Source organism: Macrobrachium nipponense, chromosome 33 (assembly GCF_015104395.2).
Source record: "Macrobrachium nipponense isolate FS-2020 chromosome 33, ASM1510439v2, whole genome shotgun sequence".
NCBI lineage: Eukaryota > Metazoa > Arthropoda > Malacostraca > Decapoda > Palaemonidae > Macrobrachium > Macrobrachium nipponense.
The window spans coordinates 12,918,417-12,941,384 of NC_087219.1; the positions used below are offsets into that span (position 1 = coordinate 12,918,417).

At 46.0% G+C, this 22,968-nt stretch overlaps 1 protein-coding gene across 4 annotated transcripts in view; it reads right to left on the minus strand.

The window, feature by feature from the left end:
- LOC135202945 (bridge-like lipid transfer protein family member 3B) overlaps window positions 1-22,968 on the minus strand; it is a 318,889-nt gene that overhangs the window by 240,824 nt on the left and 55,097 nt on the right. For all 4 annotated transcript variants that reach the window (XM_064232430.1, XM_064232433.1, XM_064232432.1 and 1 more), the window contains exon 2: window positions 17,067-17,268. In XM_064232430.1, coding sequence (XP_064088500.1) covers window positions 17,067-17,268 — 202 coding nt within the window. The remainder of the gene's footprint in view (window positions 1-17,066; window positions 17,269-22,968) is intronic.

Here is a 22,968-nt window from a genome sequence, read left to right on the forward strand (position 1 = left end):
CTCCAAAAGCCAAGCGTTAACTGTCTTGATAGCTTTCTTAGCCGAAATCGAGAGGACGAGACGCGTGAACGAGGACGAGGAGTCAGGCTTACTGTCCTTTTTCCACTGCGAACTAGGAGAAACTGGAACGGAAGGCGCAAAAGAATCTCCAAAGTTGTCAACGAAGGATCGTAAAAGGAGTTTATACCCCGACAAATGCTTGTCTTTTTCTGTAAGTACTTCTCCTTCTTCCTCCAAATCCGAAGCTTCCTTCGACGAAACTGGCGAACATTCAATCGGAAGAGGAATCCTGTTCGGCGAAGTCACACCCTGATGCGTCCGAGGAGGGTGTGAGAAAGCAGGAGAAGACGTCTGAGCCTGTACTGAGACGAATCCGGGCGGCTGAGGTGGCGCTCGAGCGAGAGCCTGACGTGGCGCCATAGACGTAGTCAGGAAAGGAGTCCGACCAGGCGCCTGAAGTGGCGTCTGAAGAGGAGTCACATGGAGAGTCTGAGCCTGAAGAGGCGACTGAAAAGGAGCCTGCGAAGAGGACTGCACAGTAGTCTGCGGAAGATGTAAGGCGGTCGGGAGCGCATTCGGGGACGAAAGAGACTTGCCAAAAAGCTCCAAGATACTGCCTAACTTGGCATTCATCTGTTCAAACACTGAAGGTTGAGGATCCACCGACGTAGAAGGCGCGGGAGGAGTAGAAGGATGATCCACAAACACGTCTGGAGCCGCAGGAGTTATCGCTTGAGGAGGCTCTGGAGAAGGCTCCGAAGGAGTGTGCGTGTTCGGCTTCTCCACTTCTATGAGAGAAAGGCGATAAATCGAAACCGCCGGAGAAAAAAGCTTCAGGCTCCTCCCAAAAACTACAAGAAGGTTCGGCAGCCGCCACCTTCTTGGGAACCGCAGCAGGCGAAACATCGCGAGACCTTTTCAGCGGTCTAGAAGTCTTATTACGCCAACCTCTATAAGAGGAAACATCTGAACTAGAGTCGCTTGACGAAAAACACTTCCTCGCAACACCTTTCCAATGGTGAGCGACAGCATCCTGGGATAAGGCTACAGGATTGCTTGAGGGGGCGGCTGCTCAGGAGCAGATCCCGCTCGCCTCCCTTCGGTTTTCGGCATGCCTCCTCCAGGATCTGGGGAGTTGACAGGGGCCTAGACCTAGGAGAACGAACGGGCCGAACAACCACCTCCTCCACTACACTTGCACTAAGTAATTTATCACACTTAACTACCACTTCTTGCACTGTCTCACCCATTTTCTGCATAGTGGTGAGGAAAGAGACAAATTTCGAGTCCATATCGGCTCGTAATACTGACACGGGATCGGGAGATACAGATTCGAGGGCAGGAGCAACCACTACGGGGTTAATAGGAACAGGATTAACAGAATTCAGAGGAATATCCTGGCTACTCACTGACTTAGAAGAAGATCTCTGTGAAGCCTTTCTGATTCTATCTTTTCTAACCTTTATCCATAATACTTTCCCAGTGCCTTCCACTCCTGAGATGTTAGAGACTTACATTCTTCACACGTATTCTCAAAAGAACATTCACGTCCCCTACAACTAACACAAGTAGAATGAGGATCAAGTGAAGCTTTAAGAAGTCTAGTCTTACACCCACTACTACACACCCTATACTGAATAGAGCTGGTGTCAGACATCGTGAAGAATTCAAAATAATTCCTAAAAAGGACAACAATATCAAAACCAAAATAAGTATAGCGCTAGCAAAAAGATCAGTAAACTCAAGGTACATCACCAAAAGAAGAAAACCAAGATGATCAAATCCAAATTCCAACCAGCAGAGGAACTGTGTTACCGGTTCCAACGGCAGGAAACTTCTGATTTATTGTTGGAATGGTTCCCGGTACCCGGTAGAGGGCGGGAGTAGAGGGATCACCTGTCAAACCATTAGCGCTACCGCGAATTTCAAATTCTGCCGTGACGTCAGGAGACGACAGCTATATGTAACCACCGGGTAAGTTATATAAGTGAAAATGATATTGTTATGATACAATAAAGTTTTATGCATACTTACCTGGCAGGTATATATATAGCTTATCCTCTTGACGCACTGGCAGAATTTCAAAACTCGCGGCAACCGCTAGTACACTGGTAGTTCAGGTGATGGCCACCCCGTTCCCGTGGCGCTAGTACTTGGAACTATTCCCGTTTTCCTCAGATTTTCTCTGAACCCTGTCTCCTGAGGGGAGGAGGGTGGGAATTTAATTAATCTATACCTGGCCAGGTAAGTATGCATAAAACTTTATTGTATCATAACAATATCATTTTTATGCATGACACTTACCTGGCAGGTATATATATAGCTGATTGACACATTTGGAGGTGGGTCATAGACAGCAACATCGTCATAATTCAAAAATTAACTAATTTTTAAAATTACTTATTAAGTTCCTTACCTGCTAAGGTAGCTGACTTCGTAGGTCCTGCCTCTTAGCCTGCTAAACCTTAGTAGCTCTCAACTAGGATGTGACCTGTTTGTTGAGAAAGCTAACAACAAGGGTCTGACAAACTGGACATGACCAATCTGCTGACAGAGAACCCTAGCCCTCATATACCACGGGCATTCATGCTAGGAAAGTTAGTCACCTGAACCACACACACATACAATAATAAACACTACACCAAAAACTGAGCTGGTCTTAACCTTCTCAGACAACCATAAAAAACACTATAACCTAATTAGAATAAAAACCTAGCATGTTATTAGGTTATGGGGTGGAAACTCCTTTGCCCAGTACTGTACCTGAGGATACGTACGGGCCTAACGTTTGACAATTATCAAAAGTTGTCTTCACGTCTCTAAGGTAATGAGAGGCAAACACAGAGTTTGTCCTCCAAAACGTCGAATCTATAATGTCCTTGAGGGCTAAATTTTTCCTGAATGCTAAGGACGTAGCTACTGCTCTCAACCTCATGAGCTTTAACCTTAATCAAGCCGAGCATTCTTTTCCTGACAAAGTAAATGAGCTTCTTTAATGACTTCTCTTACAAAGAAAGCCATCGCATTTTTAGACATAGGTCTAGTAGGATCTTTAACAGAGCACCACAGAGAACATGAAGTCCCCCTAATGCTTCTTGTTCTTTCTACGTAAAACCGTAGGGCTCTTACTGGGCAAAGAACCCTTTCTTGTTCTTGACCTACTAGATCAGCCAGTCCTTCAATCTCAAATGATCTTGGCCACGGATGCGAAGGATTCTCATTCTTTGCTAAGAACTCCTGTTGAAAAGAACAAACTGCTTTGTTGTGCTTCCAACCTACTTGCTTGTCAATAGCTTGCAGCTCGCTAATCCTTTTAGCTGTAGCTAAGGCTACTAAGAAAATAGTCTTCTTCGTTAGCTCTCGCAAAGACGCACTGCCCATAGGTTCAAACCTATCCGTTTCCAAGAACTTGAGAACGACATCCAAATTCCAAGAAGGAGTTCTGCAAAGTCAATCCTTCTTTGTATTAAAAGATCTGAGAAGATCTCTAAGATCTGCGTCGTTGGACAGATCTAAACCTCTGTGTCTAAACACTGCAGACAACATACATTTATAACCTTTAATTGTCTGATTAGCCAAACCCAGTTCCTTCTTCAGATACAGAAGGAAATCTGCAATTTGTGTCACAGAGGTACTGGATGAAGAAATCTTCTGATTCTTACACCATTTACAGAAGTTCTCCCACTTCGACTGGTACACTTTGATAGTTGATGGCCTTCGTGCTCTTGCAACTGCCTTCGCTGCTTCTCTAGAAAACCTCCTCACTCTGACAAGTCTTTCGATAGTCTGAACGCAGTCAGACCCAGAGCGAGGGTGTTCTTGTGGAACCTGTCGAAGTGGGGTTGTTTGAGAAGATCTACTCTCGTGGGTAGACTTCTCGGAGAATCCACTGTCCATTCCAGTACCTCTGTGAACCACGTTTGGGCCGGCCAGTATGGGGCTATCAGAGTCAGACTTGTTCCTCGACTTTCTCTGAATTTCTTCATTACCCTTCCTAAAATCTTGAACGGGGGAAATGCGTACGCATCTAGACCCGTCCAATCTAGTAGGAAGGCATCGACTGCGACTGCAAGAGGGTCCGGGATTGGAGAACAATAGTTCGGTAACCTCTTCGTCGCTGCGGTAGCAAAAACCCCCCAAAAGATCCACTACTGGTGTGCCCCAGAGCTTCCACAGTCTCTGGCATACTTGACGATGCAACATCCACTCCGTGGAAAGCACTTGTCCGTCCCTGCTCAACAGGTCCGCTCTGACGTTCTTCTCTCCTTGAATGAACCTGGTGAGCAGGGTGATGTTTTCTCTCTCCGACCACAGAAGAATCTCCTTCGCCAAGTTGCAAAGGGACAACAAATGGGTTCCTCCTTGTTTTCGTATATATGCCAGAGCTGTGGTATTGTCCGCGTTGATCTGCACCACTTTGCCGCTGATCCACGGTCTGAACGCTTTCAGAGCCAAGAAGATCGCCATCAGTTCCTTCCTGTTTATGTGGTGCCATGCCTTCTCTTCTTCGTTCCAAAGGCCTGACTCCTCCCGAGGTCCCCAGCGTCGCTCCCCAGCCTGCGTCTGACGCGTCGGAAAATAATATCCGGTCTGGGTTCCTCTGCTGGAGTGACGTACCCCTCTGACAACCTCCCCGGAACTAGCCACCACTTTAATTCCTCCTTTATCTTTGAAGGAATTGGAAACCGGAAGGAATCTGGTTGCGATCTTCTTGGCCAGACTTCGTTCAGAAAGAAACTGTAAGGGCCTCATGTGAAGTCTCCCTAGGGAAATGAACCGCTCTAACGAAGAGGTCCCCACCCAGCAGGCTCATCCATTCTCTCGCCGAGCATTGGTCTTTCAATAGGAATTCTTGCACTTTCCGCAGGCACATGGTCTGGCCTTTCGGGTGACGGAAAAGCCCGAAAAGTCACTGAGGATATCAGAATCCCCAAATAAACTAGCTCCTGAGAGGGGATCAACCGTGACTTTTTTAGGTTTACCATCAGACCCAGCTGCTGAGTTAAATCCAATGTGATGTTCGTGTCCTCCAGACCAGTTGCCTGTTTTGGGGATTGTGCTCTTATGAGCCAATCGTCGAGGTAGAGAGAGACTCTTGACTCCTAACAAATGAAGCCACTTCGCCACATTCGACATCATTCTTGTAAAAATTTGAGGAAGCCGTGCACAGACCGAAGCAAAGGGCTTTGAATTGATAAATCCTGTCCTGGATCACGAATCTCAAATATTTCCTGGACCTTGGATGAATCGGAATATGGAAGTACGCATCCTGAAGGTCCAGCGTTACCATCCAGTCCCCTGGTCGTACCGCTGCCAGTACGAATCGTTCGTCTCCATCGTAAACTTGGTCTTTTCTACGAACAAGTTTAGCTGACTTACGTCCAGTACTGGCCTCCAACCTCCTGATGACTTCGGTACTAGAAACAGACGGTTGTAAAAACCTGGGGATTCGTGACCCAGAACCGGTTCTATGGCCCCCTTTTCTAACATGCTGACAACTTGATGCCAAAGAGCCTCTCTCTTCTCTAAATCGATGTAATGAGCCCCTAGGGCTCTCGGAGCTGTAGCGAGAGGTGGTTTCTTGTGAAAGGGGATCTTGTATCCTTCCTTCGCTACCTTTACAGACCAAGGCATGTCCGCTGCTTTGCTTGCCAGACTTCCCAGAAGTCTAAAAGTCTGGCCCCAACACAAGTCTGGAGGAAACTTCTGACTCATTGCTTGGTTGAGGTTTTCAAACCCTCTTTTGGCTGGAACTCTTTTCCCTCTAAATGTGGTCGGAAAAAAAGTCCTACCCCGAAAGGGCTGCTGTGATGTTCTTGTATCCTTCGGAGTTTTCTTCATTACATTAGAAGGTAAATACTTCCTTACAGAAGACGTTAGTAGATCCTGAGTAGCCTTCTGAGTGAGGGAGAGCAAGATGTCCTTAATGATATCCTGAGGGAAGAGCTGTCCTGAAAGAGGAGAGAACATCAACTCCGACTTTTGCGCGTTCGAGACTCCTTTAGCAGCGAACGAGCACAAAAGATGTTCTTTTCTTCAAAAACGCCTGCTGTAAAAAGTGAAGCCAATTCATTAGCTCCATCTCTCAAGGTCTTTATCCTAACAGGACATGATACTTCTCAGTAACTCGGATTCTGACGAATCTTCCATCTCCGAAGTCCGAGCCAGAGCCCCCAACGACCAGTCAAGAAAATTAAAAACCTCCAAAGTCCGATAGATACCTTTGAGTAAATGGTCAAACTCTGACGAAGTCCACCACTTTGGCTGAATGTAAAGCATGTCTACGGGAGCTGTCCACTATGTTGGAAAAGTCTCCCTGGGAGGAGGCAGGAACTCCAGGCCAAGACTTTCCCCCGTAGCGTACCAAACACCAGACTTAGAAGCCAACTTGGCCGGAGGAAACGCAAAAGAAGTCTTCCCCGACTCTCTCTTCTCCTTAAACCACTCATTTACACGTTGAAGGGCTTTCTTGGCCGAAATAGACAAAGTTCATTTCAAAAAAGGGACTATTTCTTGGTTGTCTTCATCTTCGAAAATTGAGACAAAGGCGATGGCGGGCCTGAAGGTTGAAAATCTCCTTCAAACAAAGAATGGAGGCACTCTGTTAGTCTCTTGTAGTCCGAGGAAGGAGCTTCCACATTCTTGTCCTCTTCCGCACTCTCCACAAATTCTTCCTCCTGCGAAGAAATATCTTGAAAACCAAGATCCTGATGACTCTCCAAAGCGGAATCCTTATGCAGAGCCTGCTTAGAGAGCGAATGCGGAGCTGTCTCCTTGTAAAACTCCTCTCTTCCTTGTCGAGAAAAAATTTTCCACCTGCTGCCGCCTGCGTCCTGCGTCCTCCTGAACGTATGCGTCCACCATGCGTCCATCACTCTTCCTCTTGCGTCCTGCACTGCTTCGTCCTTCTTAAGGGATGCACTGCGTCCTGGCTTGCGCTGCACGTCCTGCGTCCTCTTGGAGGACTTAACCGGGAGAGACGAGTCCTTACGTCTAACCGAAAGGTTGTTCGGGCTTCTCCCCATGATTGGACAATCACTGCTAATCTCTCCTGCATGTCCCGCAGAACTTCCTTCGTCTCCGCTTCCTTACGAGACTCCTGATGATGAGGAGATCGAGGACGCACCGGGCTAACACGGAGAGGCGAGCGAACCTGCGGTCTAACGCAGTGGAGTTCCTATAAGCGGAGAAACACCTCTCACCGCACCTCTAGTTACTTCCAACTGACGAGAAATCCTCTTCCTTTTGATAGGGATAACTTCTTCATCCTCCGATGAAAAAATCTCAGGGCTACTCCACCCTTCTTGATCAACAGCCCTTTCATCCTGTGATGAGGACGGAAAGTATGACCTCTTGAGAGGACGCGATACTTCGCGAAACGCCTACTCCTTCCTGACGCCGAACTATCCGATGAATAACGGCACTTCCCCAGTATCGCCTTTTCCATGGCGTACTGCTGCAGCCTGGGAAGCAACAGGACTGCCTGAAGGGACGACTGATCGCGAGTAAACCCCTCTCGCCTCCCTTCGACTGTCGACATGCCTTCTCCCTTGGGTCTGGGAGCTGACAGAGGTCTCGGTCTAGGAGCACGAGAGGGACGATCAGGCGCCCCTCCACAACACTGTCACTAAACACTTCCACTTTGTCTGTTTAATCGTTTAATTTGATCTCCCATGGACGCAAGGGCAGCGAACACTTTCACAATTTGTGGATCAGTAGTATCCTCAGATACAGCAACGGGCGCAGGAGAAACCTGAGGAGAAGGTGCTACGTCTACATGTGAATGAGCTGGAGAAGACACATGCAAAGATTCATTCATAGGCTTACTCGAAGACCCCGATCTCTCACTCCTAGAGACAGATCTTCTAACCCGATCTTTTTCTAATCTCTCAACATACTTCATAAGAGCCTTCCACTCTTTCTCATTCAGACACTGACATTCATTGCACCTATTGTCCCACGTACATAAAACCTCCCGAAAAAAAAAAACCCCCTCCCGCACCCCCCCCCCCCCCCCCCCACAACCCCACTTTTCTTACAAATAGTATGTGGATCTACCGATGATTTCGGCAGTCTCACCTTACACCCTTCTTTCACACAAACTCTAAACATACTTCCTGAATCAGACATACTAAATCAAAATCCAAACCAAATGCGATTGCCACGCTAACTTCGTGAATACGATACCAATATCCAAAAAGTCAGTCAACGAGCAGGAAATTCTATCAGAGAACCAACAACGATGTTGCCAGTTCGGCTGGCAGAGAAAATCTGAGGAAAACGGGAATAGTTCCAACGTACCAGCGCCACGGGAAACGGGGTGGTGGCCATCACCTGAACTACCAGTGTACTAGCGGTTTGCCGCGAGTTTGAAATTCTGCCAGTGCATCAAGAGGATAAGCTATATATATACCTGCCAGGTAAGTGTCATGCATAAAAATGATATTGTTAAGATACAATAAAGTTTTATACATACTTACCTGGCAGATATATACTTAGCTATAGACTCCGTCGTCCCGACAGAATTCAAAACTCGCGGCACACGCTACCGGTAGGTCAGGTGATCTACCATTCCCGCCGCTGGGTGGCGGAATCCCAACCATTCCCGTTTTCTGAGCCAGATTTTCTCTTACACCTGTCTCCTGAGGGGAGGCTGGGTGGGCCCTTAATCGTAAATATATCTGCCAGGTAAGTATGTATAAAAACTTTATTGTATCTTAACAATATCATTTTTATACATGCGACTTACCCGGCAGATATATACTTAGCTGATTGACACCTTGGTGGAGGGCGAGAGACAGCTATATATATAAACAAAATTCTAATAACGGGAAACAACAATTGTTGTAGGATATCAATCCTTGGTTCTTACCTGTTTGGGCTGAAGACTTCATGATTAATGTCATTTAGTCTGCCTGCCTCAAGAGCTTCAGTGAGGTAAACCACCTATGACCGAACAGCCCTTCTGGATCATGTCAATGGGGGCTAGCCCGCTTACGCGACAGAACCTGCATGGATCGTACCAATGGGGCTTACCCGCTTACATGGCAGAGCCTGACCTGTATCTTATCAATGGGGGCTAGCCCTCTTACATGACAGAGCTTTAGGCTTTACATAATGCACAACGAGGAGACCAAAAGTTAATCCCGACCACCTGACCTCTCTAACCATGTAAATCTAAGAACTGAAAAGGGTTCTTCCTATACCCTCTTTCAGTCAACCATAAAAACCAACACCATAATGTTAAAATTACATAACCTAACTAATTAGGATTAACCTCAGCTCCTCCTCCCAGCACTAAATCCGCGGACACATATGCTCCCAGTGAAAAGCACTTCTCATAAGTAACTCTCACATCCTTTAGATAGTGAGAGGCGAACACTGAGTTACACTTCCAATACGTGGATTCAATTAGATTTTGAAGGGACCACGTTTTATGAAAAGCCATTGAGGTTGCTATGGCCCTCACTTCGTGTGCTTTTACCCTGAGGAGTTTAAATTGTTCTTCACCACATTTAAGATGCGCTTCCTTAATAACGTCTTTTATGAAAAAACGTAAGGGCGTTTTCGATATTGGTCTTGTAGGATCTTTGACCGAACACCAAAGACTTTCCTGCGTACCTCCCAAAAGAGACTTTCTTTGTAGGTAAAATTTTAGCGCCCTTACTGGACAAAGGGTCTTTTCCTTTTCTTCCCCCGTAAGAGAAGAGAGTGCCTTCACTTCGAAGCTTCTAGGCCACGGTTTTGATGGGTTTTCGTTCTTGGCTAAGAAGAGAGGCTTAAAAGAGCAAATTGCAGCCTCCTTCTTAAACCCCACTCTGCCCTCTAACGCTTGAAGTTCACTCACCCTTTTTGCCGTGGCTAAGGCGAACAGGAATAGAGATTTCCTCGTCAAATCCCTAAAAGAACAATTATTGGAAGGTACGAATCTTTCAGACATCAAGTAATGCAGCACTATATCCAAGTTCCAACTGGGATTTATTTTTTTTTAATTAATCGACTTTTTGAGGTCTCGAAAGACCTAATAAGGTCATGTAGATCCTTATTGTCCGAACGCCTCCAGACCCAACCTATGCCTAAACACCGAGGCCAGCATACTTCTAAACCCCTTGATCGTAGATACCGCTAGGCCACACTTTCTTCTCAGGTAAAGAAGAAAATTTGCAATGTCGGTTATAGAGGTACTGGAAGAGGATAGCTCATGCGTCCTGCACCATCTTCTAAACACTTCCCACTCGACTGGTACACCCGTAATGTGGATGGTCTCCTGCTCTTGCGATTGCTTTTGAAGCTTCGCGAGAAAACCCCCTCGCTCTATAACGAGTCCTTCGATAGTCTGAAGGCAGTCAGACTTAGAGCGGGGAGGAGGTTTTTGTGATACCTGTCGAAGTGGGGTTGTTTGAGAAGATCGCTCCTTAGTGGGAGCGATCTGGGAAGATCCACTATCCACTCCAGCAACTCTGTCACCCAATCTAGGGCTGGCCAAAAGGGGCGATCAAAGTTAATTTGTTCCCACCCTCTGAGGAGGCAAACTTTCTTATTACTTCCCCTACCAGTTTGAAGGGGGGAAAAGCGTACCCGTCTATTCCCTTCCAGTCCATGAGGAGACCGTCTATCGCTATTGCTCTTGGATCCGCGATGGGGGAGCAATAATTCTCCAACCTCTTGTTCCAGTTGGTTGCGAACAAGTCTACGTTCGGCCTTCCCCATAACCCCCATAAACTGATCGCACACTTGAGGGTGGAGAGTCCATTCGGTGGGGAGCACTTGGTCTCTTCTGCTTAGCAGATCCGCTCGACACTTTCTCTCTCCCTGAATAAATCTCGTTAGAAGAGAGATCTGCTTCTCTTGCGCCCAAAGCAACAACTCCCTCGCTGTCTCGTAAAGGGAGAATGAATGAGTTCCCCCGTTGCTTCCTGATATATGCTAGGGCTGTCGTGTTTGTCTGAATTGACCTGAATGATCGATCCTAATATCTGTTCTTGAAAGTGCAAGAGAGCTAGGTGAATGGCTTTCAGTTCCTTTTTGTTTATGTGCCAGGACACCTGAGCTCCTTCCCAGGTTCCCGACACTTCTTGCGAATCCAACGTTGCTCCCCACCCTACGTCCGATGCGTCTGCAAACAACGCTCGGAGAGGGCTCTTTATATGCAAGGATATTCCTTGACCGAGTTTCTTCGGGTCTAACCACCACCGAAGATCTTGTTTTGACCTTGTCCGTTATCCTGAATGACTCTTCGAGGTCCTGAGAACTTTGATCCCAGTTCTCCTTCAGATAATACTGAAGTGGTCTTAGGTGCAGTCTCCCTAGGGAAACGAACTGTTCCAACGAGGAAATGGTTCCCAGCAAACTCATCCATTCCCTCGCGGAACAATGTTCTTTCCCTAGAAATCCCGACACTTTTGTAAGGCAGCGTTCTATTCTCTCTGTTGACGGAGACGCTAGAAAGCCCCGAGAATCCATCCGAATCCCCAGATAAACTATGTTCTGCTGGGGATCCAACTGGGACTTCTCGAGGTTGACTAGGAGTCCCAATGACTGCGTCATCTTTAATGTTATCGAAAGGTCCTCCAGACACTGTTGCTTCGACTTTGCTCGTATTAGCCAGTCGTCCCAAATACATCGAAATTCTGATCCCTCTAAATGTAGTCCAATGAGCCACATTCCTTAGGATACCCGTGAAGACTTGCGGGGCCGTCGAAAGTCCGAAGCAAAGCGCTCGAAATTGAAACACTCTTCCCTGTGACATGAATCTTAGGTATTTCCTTGATGCCGGATGAATTGGCACATGGAAATATGCATCTTGAAGGTCCAGGGATACCATCCAGTCCCCTGGACGAAGAGCAGAAAGTACAGAGGAAGAGGTCTCCATCGAGAACTTCTTCTTGATCACAAAGACGTTCAGCGCACTTACGTCCAGAACCGGCCTCCACCCGCCCGAGGCTTTTGGTACCAGGAATAGATGGTTGTAGAAACCTGGTGAATGGAGATCTTGAACCGGTTTCAATTGCCCTTTTCTGCAACATAAGTTCTACTGCTTGCAGGAGAGCTTGACTCTTGACAGGATCGTTGTATCTCGCTGTTCCAACTCCTTGGAGTTCTTGTTAAGGGAGGATATTCCTGAAGGGGATGAGGTATCCTCTCTGAGGATCGAGAGGGTCCAGCTGTCCGCCCCTCTCTTCGCCCAGACTCTGGCAAATTTCGACAGTCTGGCGCCTACTGCTATCTGGAGGACTTCTTCTTCATTTTGCCTTCCCCGCAGGTCTCCTGGAAGGTCTTCCTCTGGTATCCGGTCTTCTACCTCTAAAAGGGGTTCTTGATGAGGAAGAGGCTCCTCGAAAGGGCTGCTGAAGAGGTGCTTTATCCTTCTTTTGAAAAGGAACCGCCGGCTTGAACCTCTTTGCTGACTGTGTCAGTAAATCCTGTGTGGCTTTTCCAGCTAAAGATTTTGCGACATCCCTCACCGTGTCCTGTGGAAAAGGTGGTCGAAAGCGGCGAATATAGCAAGGCCGACCTCTGTAGAGGAGATACTGACTTGGACAGGAAAGACCCATACACTGCTCTCTTTTTCAAAACTCCCGATCCAAAAAGAGCAGCCACTTCCACCGAACCGTCCATCACCGCTCTGTCCAGACACGATAACACACTCGATAATTCTTCCATCGTGACAAATTCGGGATCTTGGGCTCTCTTCGCAAGGGCTCCCAAAGCCCAGTCCATAAAATTAAATACTTCGAGCGTCCTAAAGAGTCCCTTTAGTAGATGGTCCAGTTCACACATCCCCCAAGTAGCTTTTGCTGATAGTAGAGCGCGCCTCCTTGAGGAATCTACTAAGGAAGCGTAATCTGCGTCTGCCGATGATGGCAGTCCTAAGCCCATAGGTTCCTGGGTATCGTACCATCTTCCAGGTTTACCCGTCAACTTTGAAGGGGGGCATGAAAAAACAGTCTTGCCCGCCTCTCTTTTATTCTTAAGCCATTCTCCAAATCCTTTGAACGCTTTTTTCATCCTACTAAGGGCTGGACGCATTTTACAAATGAGGATGCCTTTGGAGACTTCGTGCTCGATAGCAAAGATCCTGGAGAGGGCGGATCCGCTGGTTGCAGCTTATCTCCGAACTCCTGCAACAACAACAAGGACAATCTCTTATAATCAGAGACTACCACATCCACAGGTAATTCTTCATCCGAGACTTCTTCTCAATTCTCCGGCTGCCGGGGATCCTTTCGGAGAAGAGCGGTTCTTAGTTGTCGAGGGACTTCTGTCAAACGAAGAAGAACGTCGTCCGTGTGACAAATCCTTGCTACTACAAGGCGCAATAGAGCTCTTAAACAACGCACGAGATCTTCTCTCAGGCACCTGTTTCCTACCAGGTGAAGGGCTCCTACTCTCCGAAGAACTCATAAAGTGCGAAGGGGTCTTACTCTGACCTAAGCTCGTACAAGGCGCCTGGCGCCTACTCGACTCCTGACGCCTGCTGGACTCCTGGCGTCTGTTAGACTCCTGGCGCCTACCCGACTCCTGACGCCTGCTCGACTCCTGAAGCCTGCTTGATTCCTGGCGCCTGCTTGACTCCTGGCGCTTGTCGTGACTCCTTGTAGGCTCTTGACGCCTCTCACAAGACTCCTGGCGTCTGTTAGCTCTATACGCCTGTAATATTCTTGGCGCCTACTAGGTTCTGTGTTTCTCACAAGCTCCTGCTTCTTAGGCTCTTGACGCCTATCCTGATCCTCAGAAGAGGAGTCCGACTCCGACTTCTCCTAGAGACGTAGCTGATCGCTTGCTCTGCGAGCGGCTACCGCTGGGAACTTTCTTCCTATAGATAGGAGAGGATCGTTTAAAGGGAGAACGAGAGAGTCTCTCCGGAGACGAGCGCCTGCTAGAGTGAGGAACTTCTCTCCTACCAGGAGAAGATAATTTTGATCTCTTCACTGGAAGGGAGGAGTCTTTCCTTCGAGACGAATCCTTATGTAGAGCGCCTACCAAGGAGGATATTTGCTCCTGTAGATTAAGCAGGAAAAGCTTTGTCGGATCTGAGGCGCTGGAGACGGTCTTCTCGCCCTCTTACTAGTCGAAGGAAAATCCTCTGGAAATCGCTCTGGGCTTGAATCAAAAGCGTCTCCTTTCGGCGCTACACACGATCTCTTCAGAGGACGAGACTTCGAAGCAGAGCTCCATCCACGCCTGGACGAGGAGGAGTCCGACGCAGAAAAACACTCTTCCAGGATGCCTTTTCTACGGCTATCCAAGGCAGCCTGGGTCGATACTTCAGGGTCTGCCGAAGGGACGCCTGATCGTTGGGGATGCTCCACATCCTCCCTGCGGCTTTTGACATTCCTCCTCCCCTGGTCCTGGGAGTTTGGAAGCGGTCTAGGCCTAGGAGCAATGCGGAGCCGATCAGACGCCCCCCTCCACTGCACTGGGGTCACTGTATTCACTGGCACTCTTACCTTGTGTTTCCATGGCTTTAAGCTGCTCCTGAAGCTCCCTGATCGAGGATCTCATTTTTTCCATTTCTGAAAATGAATCCTTAGATTCAACACAGGGAGAAGGGGCTGAGGTTATGGGAGAAACATTATCTAGTTTGTTAATCTCTGATTCAGGCTCAAAAGAACAAGATCTACTCGAGCTTCTAGCTGACGCTTTCCTAGCTCTATCCTTCTCTCTTTTCTTAATATAAGAAGCTAAATCCTTCCATCCTTGCTCCGAAAGCCCTTCACATTCAGCACAAGTTCTATCAACCGCACATTCAGAACCTCTACATTTACTACAAAGCGTATGAGGATCTACCTCTGCTTTAAACAACCTAGTTCTGCATTCTTCCCTTGCACAAACCCTAAACTTAGGTGTTACTTTAACTTCAGCCATCTTAATAGAAAAAACCAAATCCAAGTCCTAATCCAGTCCAAACTAAGCGTATGCCAATCCCGAGAATAAACAAGAGTACTTCACCAAATGAGTCCAACCAATTCTCGGCAAAAGAGCAGAATTCCAATCAGGAGAGACCAAACAACAGTTGTTGCCGGCCTCAGCGACAGAGAAAATCTGGCTCAGAAAACGGGAATGGTTGGGATTCCGCCACCCAGCGGCGGGAATGGTAGATCACCTGACCTACCGGTAGCGTGTTGCCGCGAGTTTTTGGAATTCTTGTCGGACGACGGAGTCTATAGCTAAGTATATATCTGCCGGGTAAGTCGCATGTATAAAAATAAGATTTTTATCCAAAGTAAATACAAGCTTATATGTGCTAAAATCTACAGCAGACCAACGGATCATCCGATATAATTTTTCTTCTTCTTTAGGCCGTACGACTGTGTTGAATATAGACTTTGTGAATGGCGGAACGATACATAGATGTGGATGGGGTATCTGTGCTAGCGTAGTAATACTACTGTAGCAGTAGTGCCGCAACAGTAGTACAGGCTGTCCCCGGGTTACGACAGGGGTTCCGTTCTTGAGACGCGTCGTAAGCTGAAAATCGTTGTAAGCCGGAACATCGCCAAAAATCCTAAGAAAACCTTACTTTTAATACTTTTGGGTGCATTGAAAACTATGTAAACTGCATTCTGATGGCATTTTTCATCAAAAAAAACCTTCAAATATTGATTATTTTGCATTATTGGTGTCATATTTCATCTCCCAGATGAGCGTTGTAGGCGTTGTAACCCTGGAACATGCGTCGTAACCCTGGAAATAACGTCTATTGACAAGCGTCGTAACCTCGGAACGTCGTAAGCCGACACCATCGTAACCTGGGGACTGCCTGTAATAGGATCATTTAGCATTTCTTACAACTACTCGAGAAATGAGTTTTTCTGGCCAGAAGTTAAATTTTCTAATCCAACAATGCCCATGATAGCCTTCAGTGTTATCCTGAATTATAACAAGGCCAAAGTGGGTGGAGCCTCATGAAGTCATCATTCTGACGATAATTATTGGTGAAAATTTAAAGCCAAAATACGGTACCAGCTTTTTTTTTTTTTTCAGTACGTAGGTAGATAGCCAATAAATAAAAATTGCTTGACACTGGATATAGCAGTTATCAAATCAAGCTTGTCTACTATGTTTTAGAAAATTACCAACTATTCCCTACATCTTGTCAATCTGATTGTGACCTATAAAGTAGACTGTAATTTCTTAGGACAATTATTTTGGGAGTTAGACTAATAATCTAAGTGTTTTTGTATTTATTAACATATTTTGTTGGTTTGTTCATTATGACAATTATCACTGGAGAGGTTTCAGAATGCATAAAGGTGTACTGCTTTGCTTGCATTTAAATTTTTATGCCGTTGTTGCCAGAGGTCTAGCCTTCGTTACGTATAGCCAATCATCCATCGAGAAAGAGGGAAGAAATGCTGTCATAAGTTACGTAACGAGTGCGTTCGAAACCTTTTCTCTGAGTAAGTTGGCCAGTCTTCAAAAAAAGTCACTTTTATATAAGTACCAAATTTATTCAACCTACGTAATGCAGAATACAGTCAAAATTTATGTGTAGCTATAATGTGTATTCTGAATAAGCGTTATATTTATGAAATGTATAGATAAAAAGCTATTGCGAAAAAACCGTGTTACAGAGGCCCTGAATCTCATAGTAAATCCCTCTGGTAAAGACAACCTGGGAGGCAAGATCAATATAATATCCCCTCAACCAATCAATCAAACTTCTTGACTCATCAGCTATACTGATACTTTGGCTTTTGCCTAAGATACCATTTAAGACATGATGTATTTTTTTTCCAATAAAGCTCTTCAATAGCAGAAATGTCAAATACAGTCTAGTTTAGGCTAGAAAGTGCACAGGATTACTGTTAAATGTTGGATATATTGTTACTTACAAGGACAGATCCCAAAAGCATCTGATACACTGAGGGGCTACTGTATATAGTATATGAAAGTTTAAGCTATACAATTCTGGAATTAGTAAAACAAAAAAAATTGTTTTACTGAAAATGGCAGTAGTATGGGATAGATCCAAACTAAAACAATTATAAATGTTTTAAACCTTACTACTAAAATAGGGACAAGATCCAAACTAAAACTGTTATAAAATGTTTAAACCTCACCACTAAAATAGGGACATTCTTCAGTTTTGTCCATTGTATCTTCAGATTGACTTTGTTAACTTGAGCCCGTGAAATTCGGAGCCAGGTAGGCAATTCCAGAAGGTCAGTAATAACAGTTTCATTCAGTTCCAAATTGTTAAGTTCTCCTTCCCCCTTGAGTGTGCTCACATTAACACTATCTGCAGAGACATTTTTGGCAAACCTATAACAGAGAAAAATATAATTAGTAAATACTTACTACTTATTTAACAGTACTCTTTAAATGATAAGGATTAATTCACTGTAAACAAAAACTACTAAAGTGGGTATGGCTTTTTAAAAAATATTGTACATACCACCAAAACTGAACAGTGCAGTATTGTATGGCCAGAGAAAAGCATTATAATCCATAACTACATTTACAGGATGGCATACATCTTCAAGTGGAAATTTGTCTCAAACATATTCGCAAACATTTCTAAAGCTTCCAGAACTTTTGTAGCTTCATCTTCTGAGTCTAATTCTTGTAAAGACAGCCATAATTCTACAATTTCGTTGCATTACATCATGGCCAATTGTAAATCTATTATACAACATTCAAAATATAAACTAATTACATTCAAATTGGATGTAACCCACCAACCTATCAGTCTTTACAATAGCTTTTTTCTGGTTCACTCTATGTCACATGGAATACTAAATGTAATAGAACTGCAGAAAAAATTAGAAAACAGGAAAAAATAGCAAAATTATATAAAAGCATAGCCTTAGTGAGTGACTTCAAGGGATTATTTCCTCTTACAAGGAAGTTAGGGTAATCCTTTACCCAAAAAGGCTGCTCTAGTGTTGGTGGTTTGTCAGCCATCAGCTAGCATGGAAGATAAAAAGAAACAGAAGGATACCTTCTCCATGGAAGATGTCACTGAGTAACTAAACCTTAGCAGCACCTAGCTTGGCTATCAAATGCTACAGGGTTAAGAATATTTTGACCAAAACTTACTGCAATCAATGTAAACAACAAAAAAGATAGGGAACAACCCAAATTAATTTCCCTGACCAAATCAAATGGTTTACTTTGATCACCTGATGCATTATATAACTATTAACTGCCAAGCGCAGTAGTTATTAGCAGCACCCTCCATCAGCAACACTGGTGGAAATTTTCAGCACTCAAAACCTAAAACATTCTTCAAGCCTAATATATCAAAATACGGACCACTTCAACAGAGCCATAAGAAAGTAAAAAAAAAAAAACCATATGCCAAAGCATGAAAACGCAACCAGTGTAATAACAGGGATACTTCTCAACTTAATAATCTAGGAAACTGCATTTTACCTGACAAGGAAAAGCTTACTGTAACTTTCAGAGGAAAATATTGTATGTTTGGAAAATAAAATTTTCTTTGCATGCTGCTCACACACACACATAAGAAGCCAATCTGTCAACATTACTTAGCCATTTTCAGGGTATTTCTACAGAAGCACTCCGCACGGACTGCAAGGAACGTAACCAGGGATACGACATCCACTGGGGATTGGGGCATCCAATGTATTTCGCCATGTTTAGTACTGGCCCCCAGGGGTTAATTACAGTCGTCCAAATAAATATTACTTAAAATTCTTGTTCAGTAGGTAAAACTGCATAGAAAAACCGCAACTGCCAGTATCTAGGCTGCCGCGGATAAATACCCTAGATCTACTATTTTCAGAAATTGTATCAAACAAATATTGTAGTTCAGTGTATATTTCCCCAAAAATATGACAATTTGTCGAAAATTGCATTTTTCCTAACTATACAAACCTGAGGTCCTTTAACAATAGGGAAGGTAACTAGCGGCAGCTGGGACGGTCGTAAGCTTCGAACAAGGGGAGAACGGTAGTAACTGCTTGTCCGATCGTGCGCGCCCCGCCCGCGCAGCCCGAGAGGTGAAGAATCACTTTTGCTTTAGGCCCATGCAAAAAAAGTTGCAGAGTGAGGGGGGCATGAGGTGGGACTATATGTAAAGGACCTCAGGTTTGTATAGTTAGGAAAAATGCAATTTTCGACAAATTGTCATTTGTTCCGATACGTAATACAAACCCTCGGTCCTTTAACAATAGGAAGACTCACTTCTTGGTGGGAGGAATCTGAGTCTTTTTGGTGAACAGACTGGTGTTCGTCCAACCCTGGAGTGCCTCCCTGGTCGTAAGAGCAAGGGAGGGATCCAAACCTCTGTCCGATTGATCGGGGTGTGCACCAGACAGGATCAATGGTCAGACCTCTGGGCCAAGTACTAAGAGAGAGGCAAGCGGTATCTCTTCGTACCAGCAAGCAAGAACTTGTTCCTGTTTGCAAGAGACAATCATAAAATGATGGGTTTGTCTCAATTTGGCATCCACTTCCTCCCCCTTGTTGGCCCCGGAAGTGGTGGATATTTACTCCTATCTACTGAAAGGGATAGGATGGTGCTCTATTGAGTAGCTCACCCTGCATCTCGTCCTTACCCAGCAGGGTGTGACGAACCGTGTCCCTCTACCCAAAGGTAGAGGGAAGAAAAAGATGGGAAGAGGAGCCAGTCACACTCTCATTCCTCATCCATTCTTACGGTCACAGGACTCGATGCTGTTCAGCCTGCGAGGGTCTGGGTTAACTACACAACGTGTTGAGCAACCACCACGGTTCCCAAGGAAAAAGATCCAAGGAACTGTGGGCAATATCCTGAAGGTAGAAGGAGGTGCATGCGGTCCGGTTGACCAGGCGCCTGCCTTCATTACCTGCGCCACGGAGAAGTTCTTGCGGAACGCGAGAGAATGATGAAGAGGCGTCCACACTCATCCTGGGTGTCGAGTTTCTTCAGACAGCTCCATCGCACCTTCACAGGACAAAGCAGCATAGCCTTCGTATCGGAGGCGGTGACGTCCATTAGGGAGGGTATTGTGAAGGACTCGAACCAATCGTCAGTTACCGAAGGGTTCTGAGTCTTCGCTACGAAGATCGGTACGAAATCGAGCGTCACAAATCCCCATCCCTTTGTGCTTGACTTCTCAAGAGAAAGTCAGCAGTTACCTAAGACGAAAAGAAGGGAATAGTCGTATGACCTATCCCTCTTCTCGACTTTGGTTATGTTACAGTACTCATACTGACAAGTATTAAGACGAAGTAATGATTGCTCTGGAACAACCGAACTAAGTCCATAGCATAGTTCGTAACTGACCTCGGGCGCTCTGACAGCTGCCGACTGACTGGTTCGGAATCAGTAGAGGCAAGTTGTCCAAGCATCCGGGTAAGTCACGTGACCTTCGCCCTTTAAAGAGTTATGCTGAGAGACCAAACAAATAAAATATTTGTTAGTCACGATGCCGGACGGCGCGGCGATGATTCTCTTAATGCATAAGCTCAAAAGGCGAAAGTCAATTGCCTTCAAAAGACCGAGGTCCCTGATGGCAAGAAAAGTACTCATAGACGTTGAATCTCAGCTTAAGGAGAAACAACACTATGTGACGTTGAAGACGAAGGTAGGCAATGAATGCAACCTACGTCTTCCAGCTGAATCGAGAGAAGGAATCTCAAGATTCTAAACCTGTGCTTACAAATGACTGAAAACGCTAACCGCCATTTCATTGCTGTCCGTTGTGCAATGAAAGCGGGGCGTTCTTCAGTAATGAAACACAGGGGAGAGCCGCTTGAAGAACTGCTTCTCATGGCTGAACGTTTGGAAGTAGAGCTGGCAGGTGTGGGGAGTAGGCGATGTCTTTCAATACATCTGCTAATCCGGGGTGAACAATGAACAATTGTACACCTCCGAATACAGATATTTTGAGGACAAACTCAGATTCCGCAAAAATCATTCGCATTATCGGGATACGATGCAGCAAGAGACTATTACAGAATTCTGTTACCGTGCGGTAAACAGAAAGATGAGAGTCGAATAGATATCCTCTGTTTAAAATTCTCGCAATACCGAAGACGATGAATACTAGCGTTTCTCAGCAGTAGATGGTCATGCGAGAATCCCCGTTAATCAGAGACTTAAGTCCGTGATTGTTGGGCAGAGATACGGTTGTTATTCAATCAAAGCAGGTGAGAAAGACATAAACAACCGTCTATCTCAAAGCGGCAGCTGATACTGAAATGCCTCGGGCAATTCAATACGCAGTAGCTGTCGCTGACTCGTCATCCTGAGTTGCCAAGTAATCCTTTCCACGAAGGAATGCGTTCGGCTAGAACCCACCGAGCATAAAAAGATATGCTCGAGCAATTATATTTAAGCGAAACGAATTTCGGTAAAATATAAAAGCTTAAATGGTGTTGTTGACAACACCATAAGTATATAAAATTGAAACTGGAAACTCCTGGGAGGTTGCAGGCAACCCGGGTTGCAGTTCAATTAGAATACTTTTCGTCTAAGTCGCAATCCGTAGAATAACCAGGATATGCGCCTACCCCTCGGACCATTCAACTGCTTAGCAGAATCATGTCGCGAGGTTAATATACGTAGTATATTTGTAGGATTCTGAACAACGATCGCCATCCTAAATTCTTTCCTCAAGAAAACAAAATAAGGATTGGAGATCGACCACCTTCGTTCTCTATTAAAGAGAGTGAAGGAGAAGTCTTCCTCGAAGGAAAGCTTCAATGGTGAACAGAATACTAAGACGATAGTTCAGCCAAAACTGGATATTCCCGTCCGTTTTCTCTCTATTCCAGGTTGGTCGCCTACTGTGAGATAGTCTTCTTTCAGCAGCAGTCTTCTTCCTAATGCTAGAAATTCCAGGAATTCGAGCATAGGCGAGGTTCCCGATTATCGTGTAACATATCGGGGATTCTCGTCTCGCTCACTTTGGACCGTGGTCTCGCCTAAGTGTTTGGAGATCGTAAGAAACTCTAACACTCTGAATGCGCTAGAAATTCCGTAGAATTCTAAGCAGTCTGCGAAACCCCCACCGAATTCGTCAAACGATATCGGCTGGTGGTCCTCTCGATTCCCGTAGAAATCGAGAATGGGGCAGGATCCCTCCTCAACGACCGGGGCTTACGTCAGGTAGGACCCGAAGGTCCCCCCTGGTAGCGCAGTCCCCAACGTGGGATCCTACAGAGAAATCTCTGTAGGATCCTTCCCCTTTCCCTCGTAGCCGTAAGGAGAGAGGGAATGGGGGAGGGAATTGGATACTCGCTCGCTTCCCAGTGGAACTAGCAGTTGGAGAAGAGTAGGAGCAGCCATCGCCTTGCGGCGATGGCCTCTCAGAGTCTGGGAAAACGTATCGTCAGGAGAAAACGTTTCCCCCCGAGGAGGGTTACAAACTCTCACTGTAGGTAAGGGTCTGCCGCCCACTTGTGAACGTCGTCTGGGTGGGGCTGATCGACACCTGACAGGAGAGCCGATACCGTCCTCCGACTCATTCCAGTCCTCGTCGAGGTCGAAACCTCTCAGGAAGACAGAAGGAGTATTTAAATACGGTGTCCGAAGACACGTAGAAACGCCGCTGTCGCCGTAGAGGAGGTGGAAGTAGCTTGATCGACGGTGCCAGAACTGCGAGAGCCTTCTTGTCCGGAGACGAGAGAGACTCTGGTTCAAGACAGAATAGGCAAGCTCCGATCGCTGCATACCCACCGTCGGTTTGGGTTCCCTCTCGGGCCCCAAAACGACTCGAGCAGAGACATGGGCTCTGCTGGGGAGCGGCGATCCTTCCCCCCGGTCGTTGTGCTGACGAATCAGTGCAATAACCTGGGTAAAGTTACTCTGAATCTCGGAAGTTACAGCGTCTTGAGGAGTAGGACCGTCCAGTCCCTCCAACAAGAGCAGCTCCCAGGACCCTCCTCCTTCAGAAGAAGGACCAGCAAACAGATCCCTGACGGTTGCCTCCAATCACTTGCGCGTACGTCCTGGTTGGTCCTAAGACCAACCTGGCACGTGCGGCGTCGTGACGGGATCGTGAGCGGCGC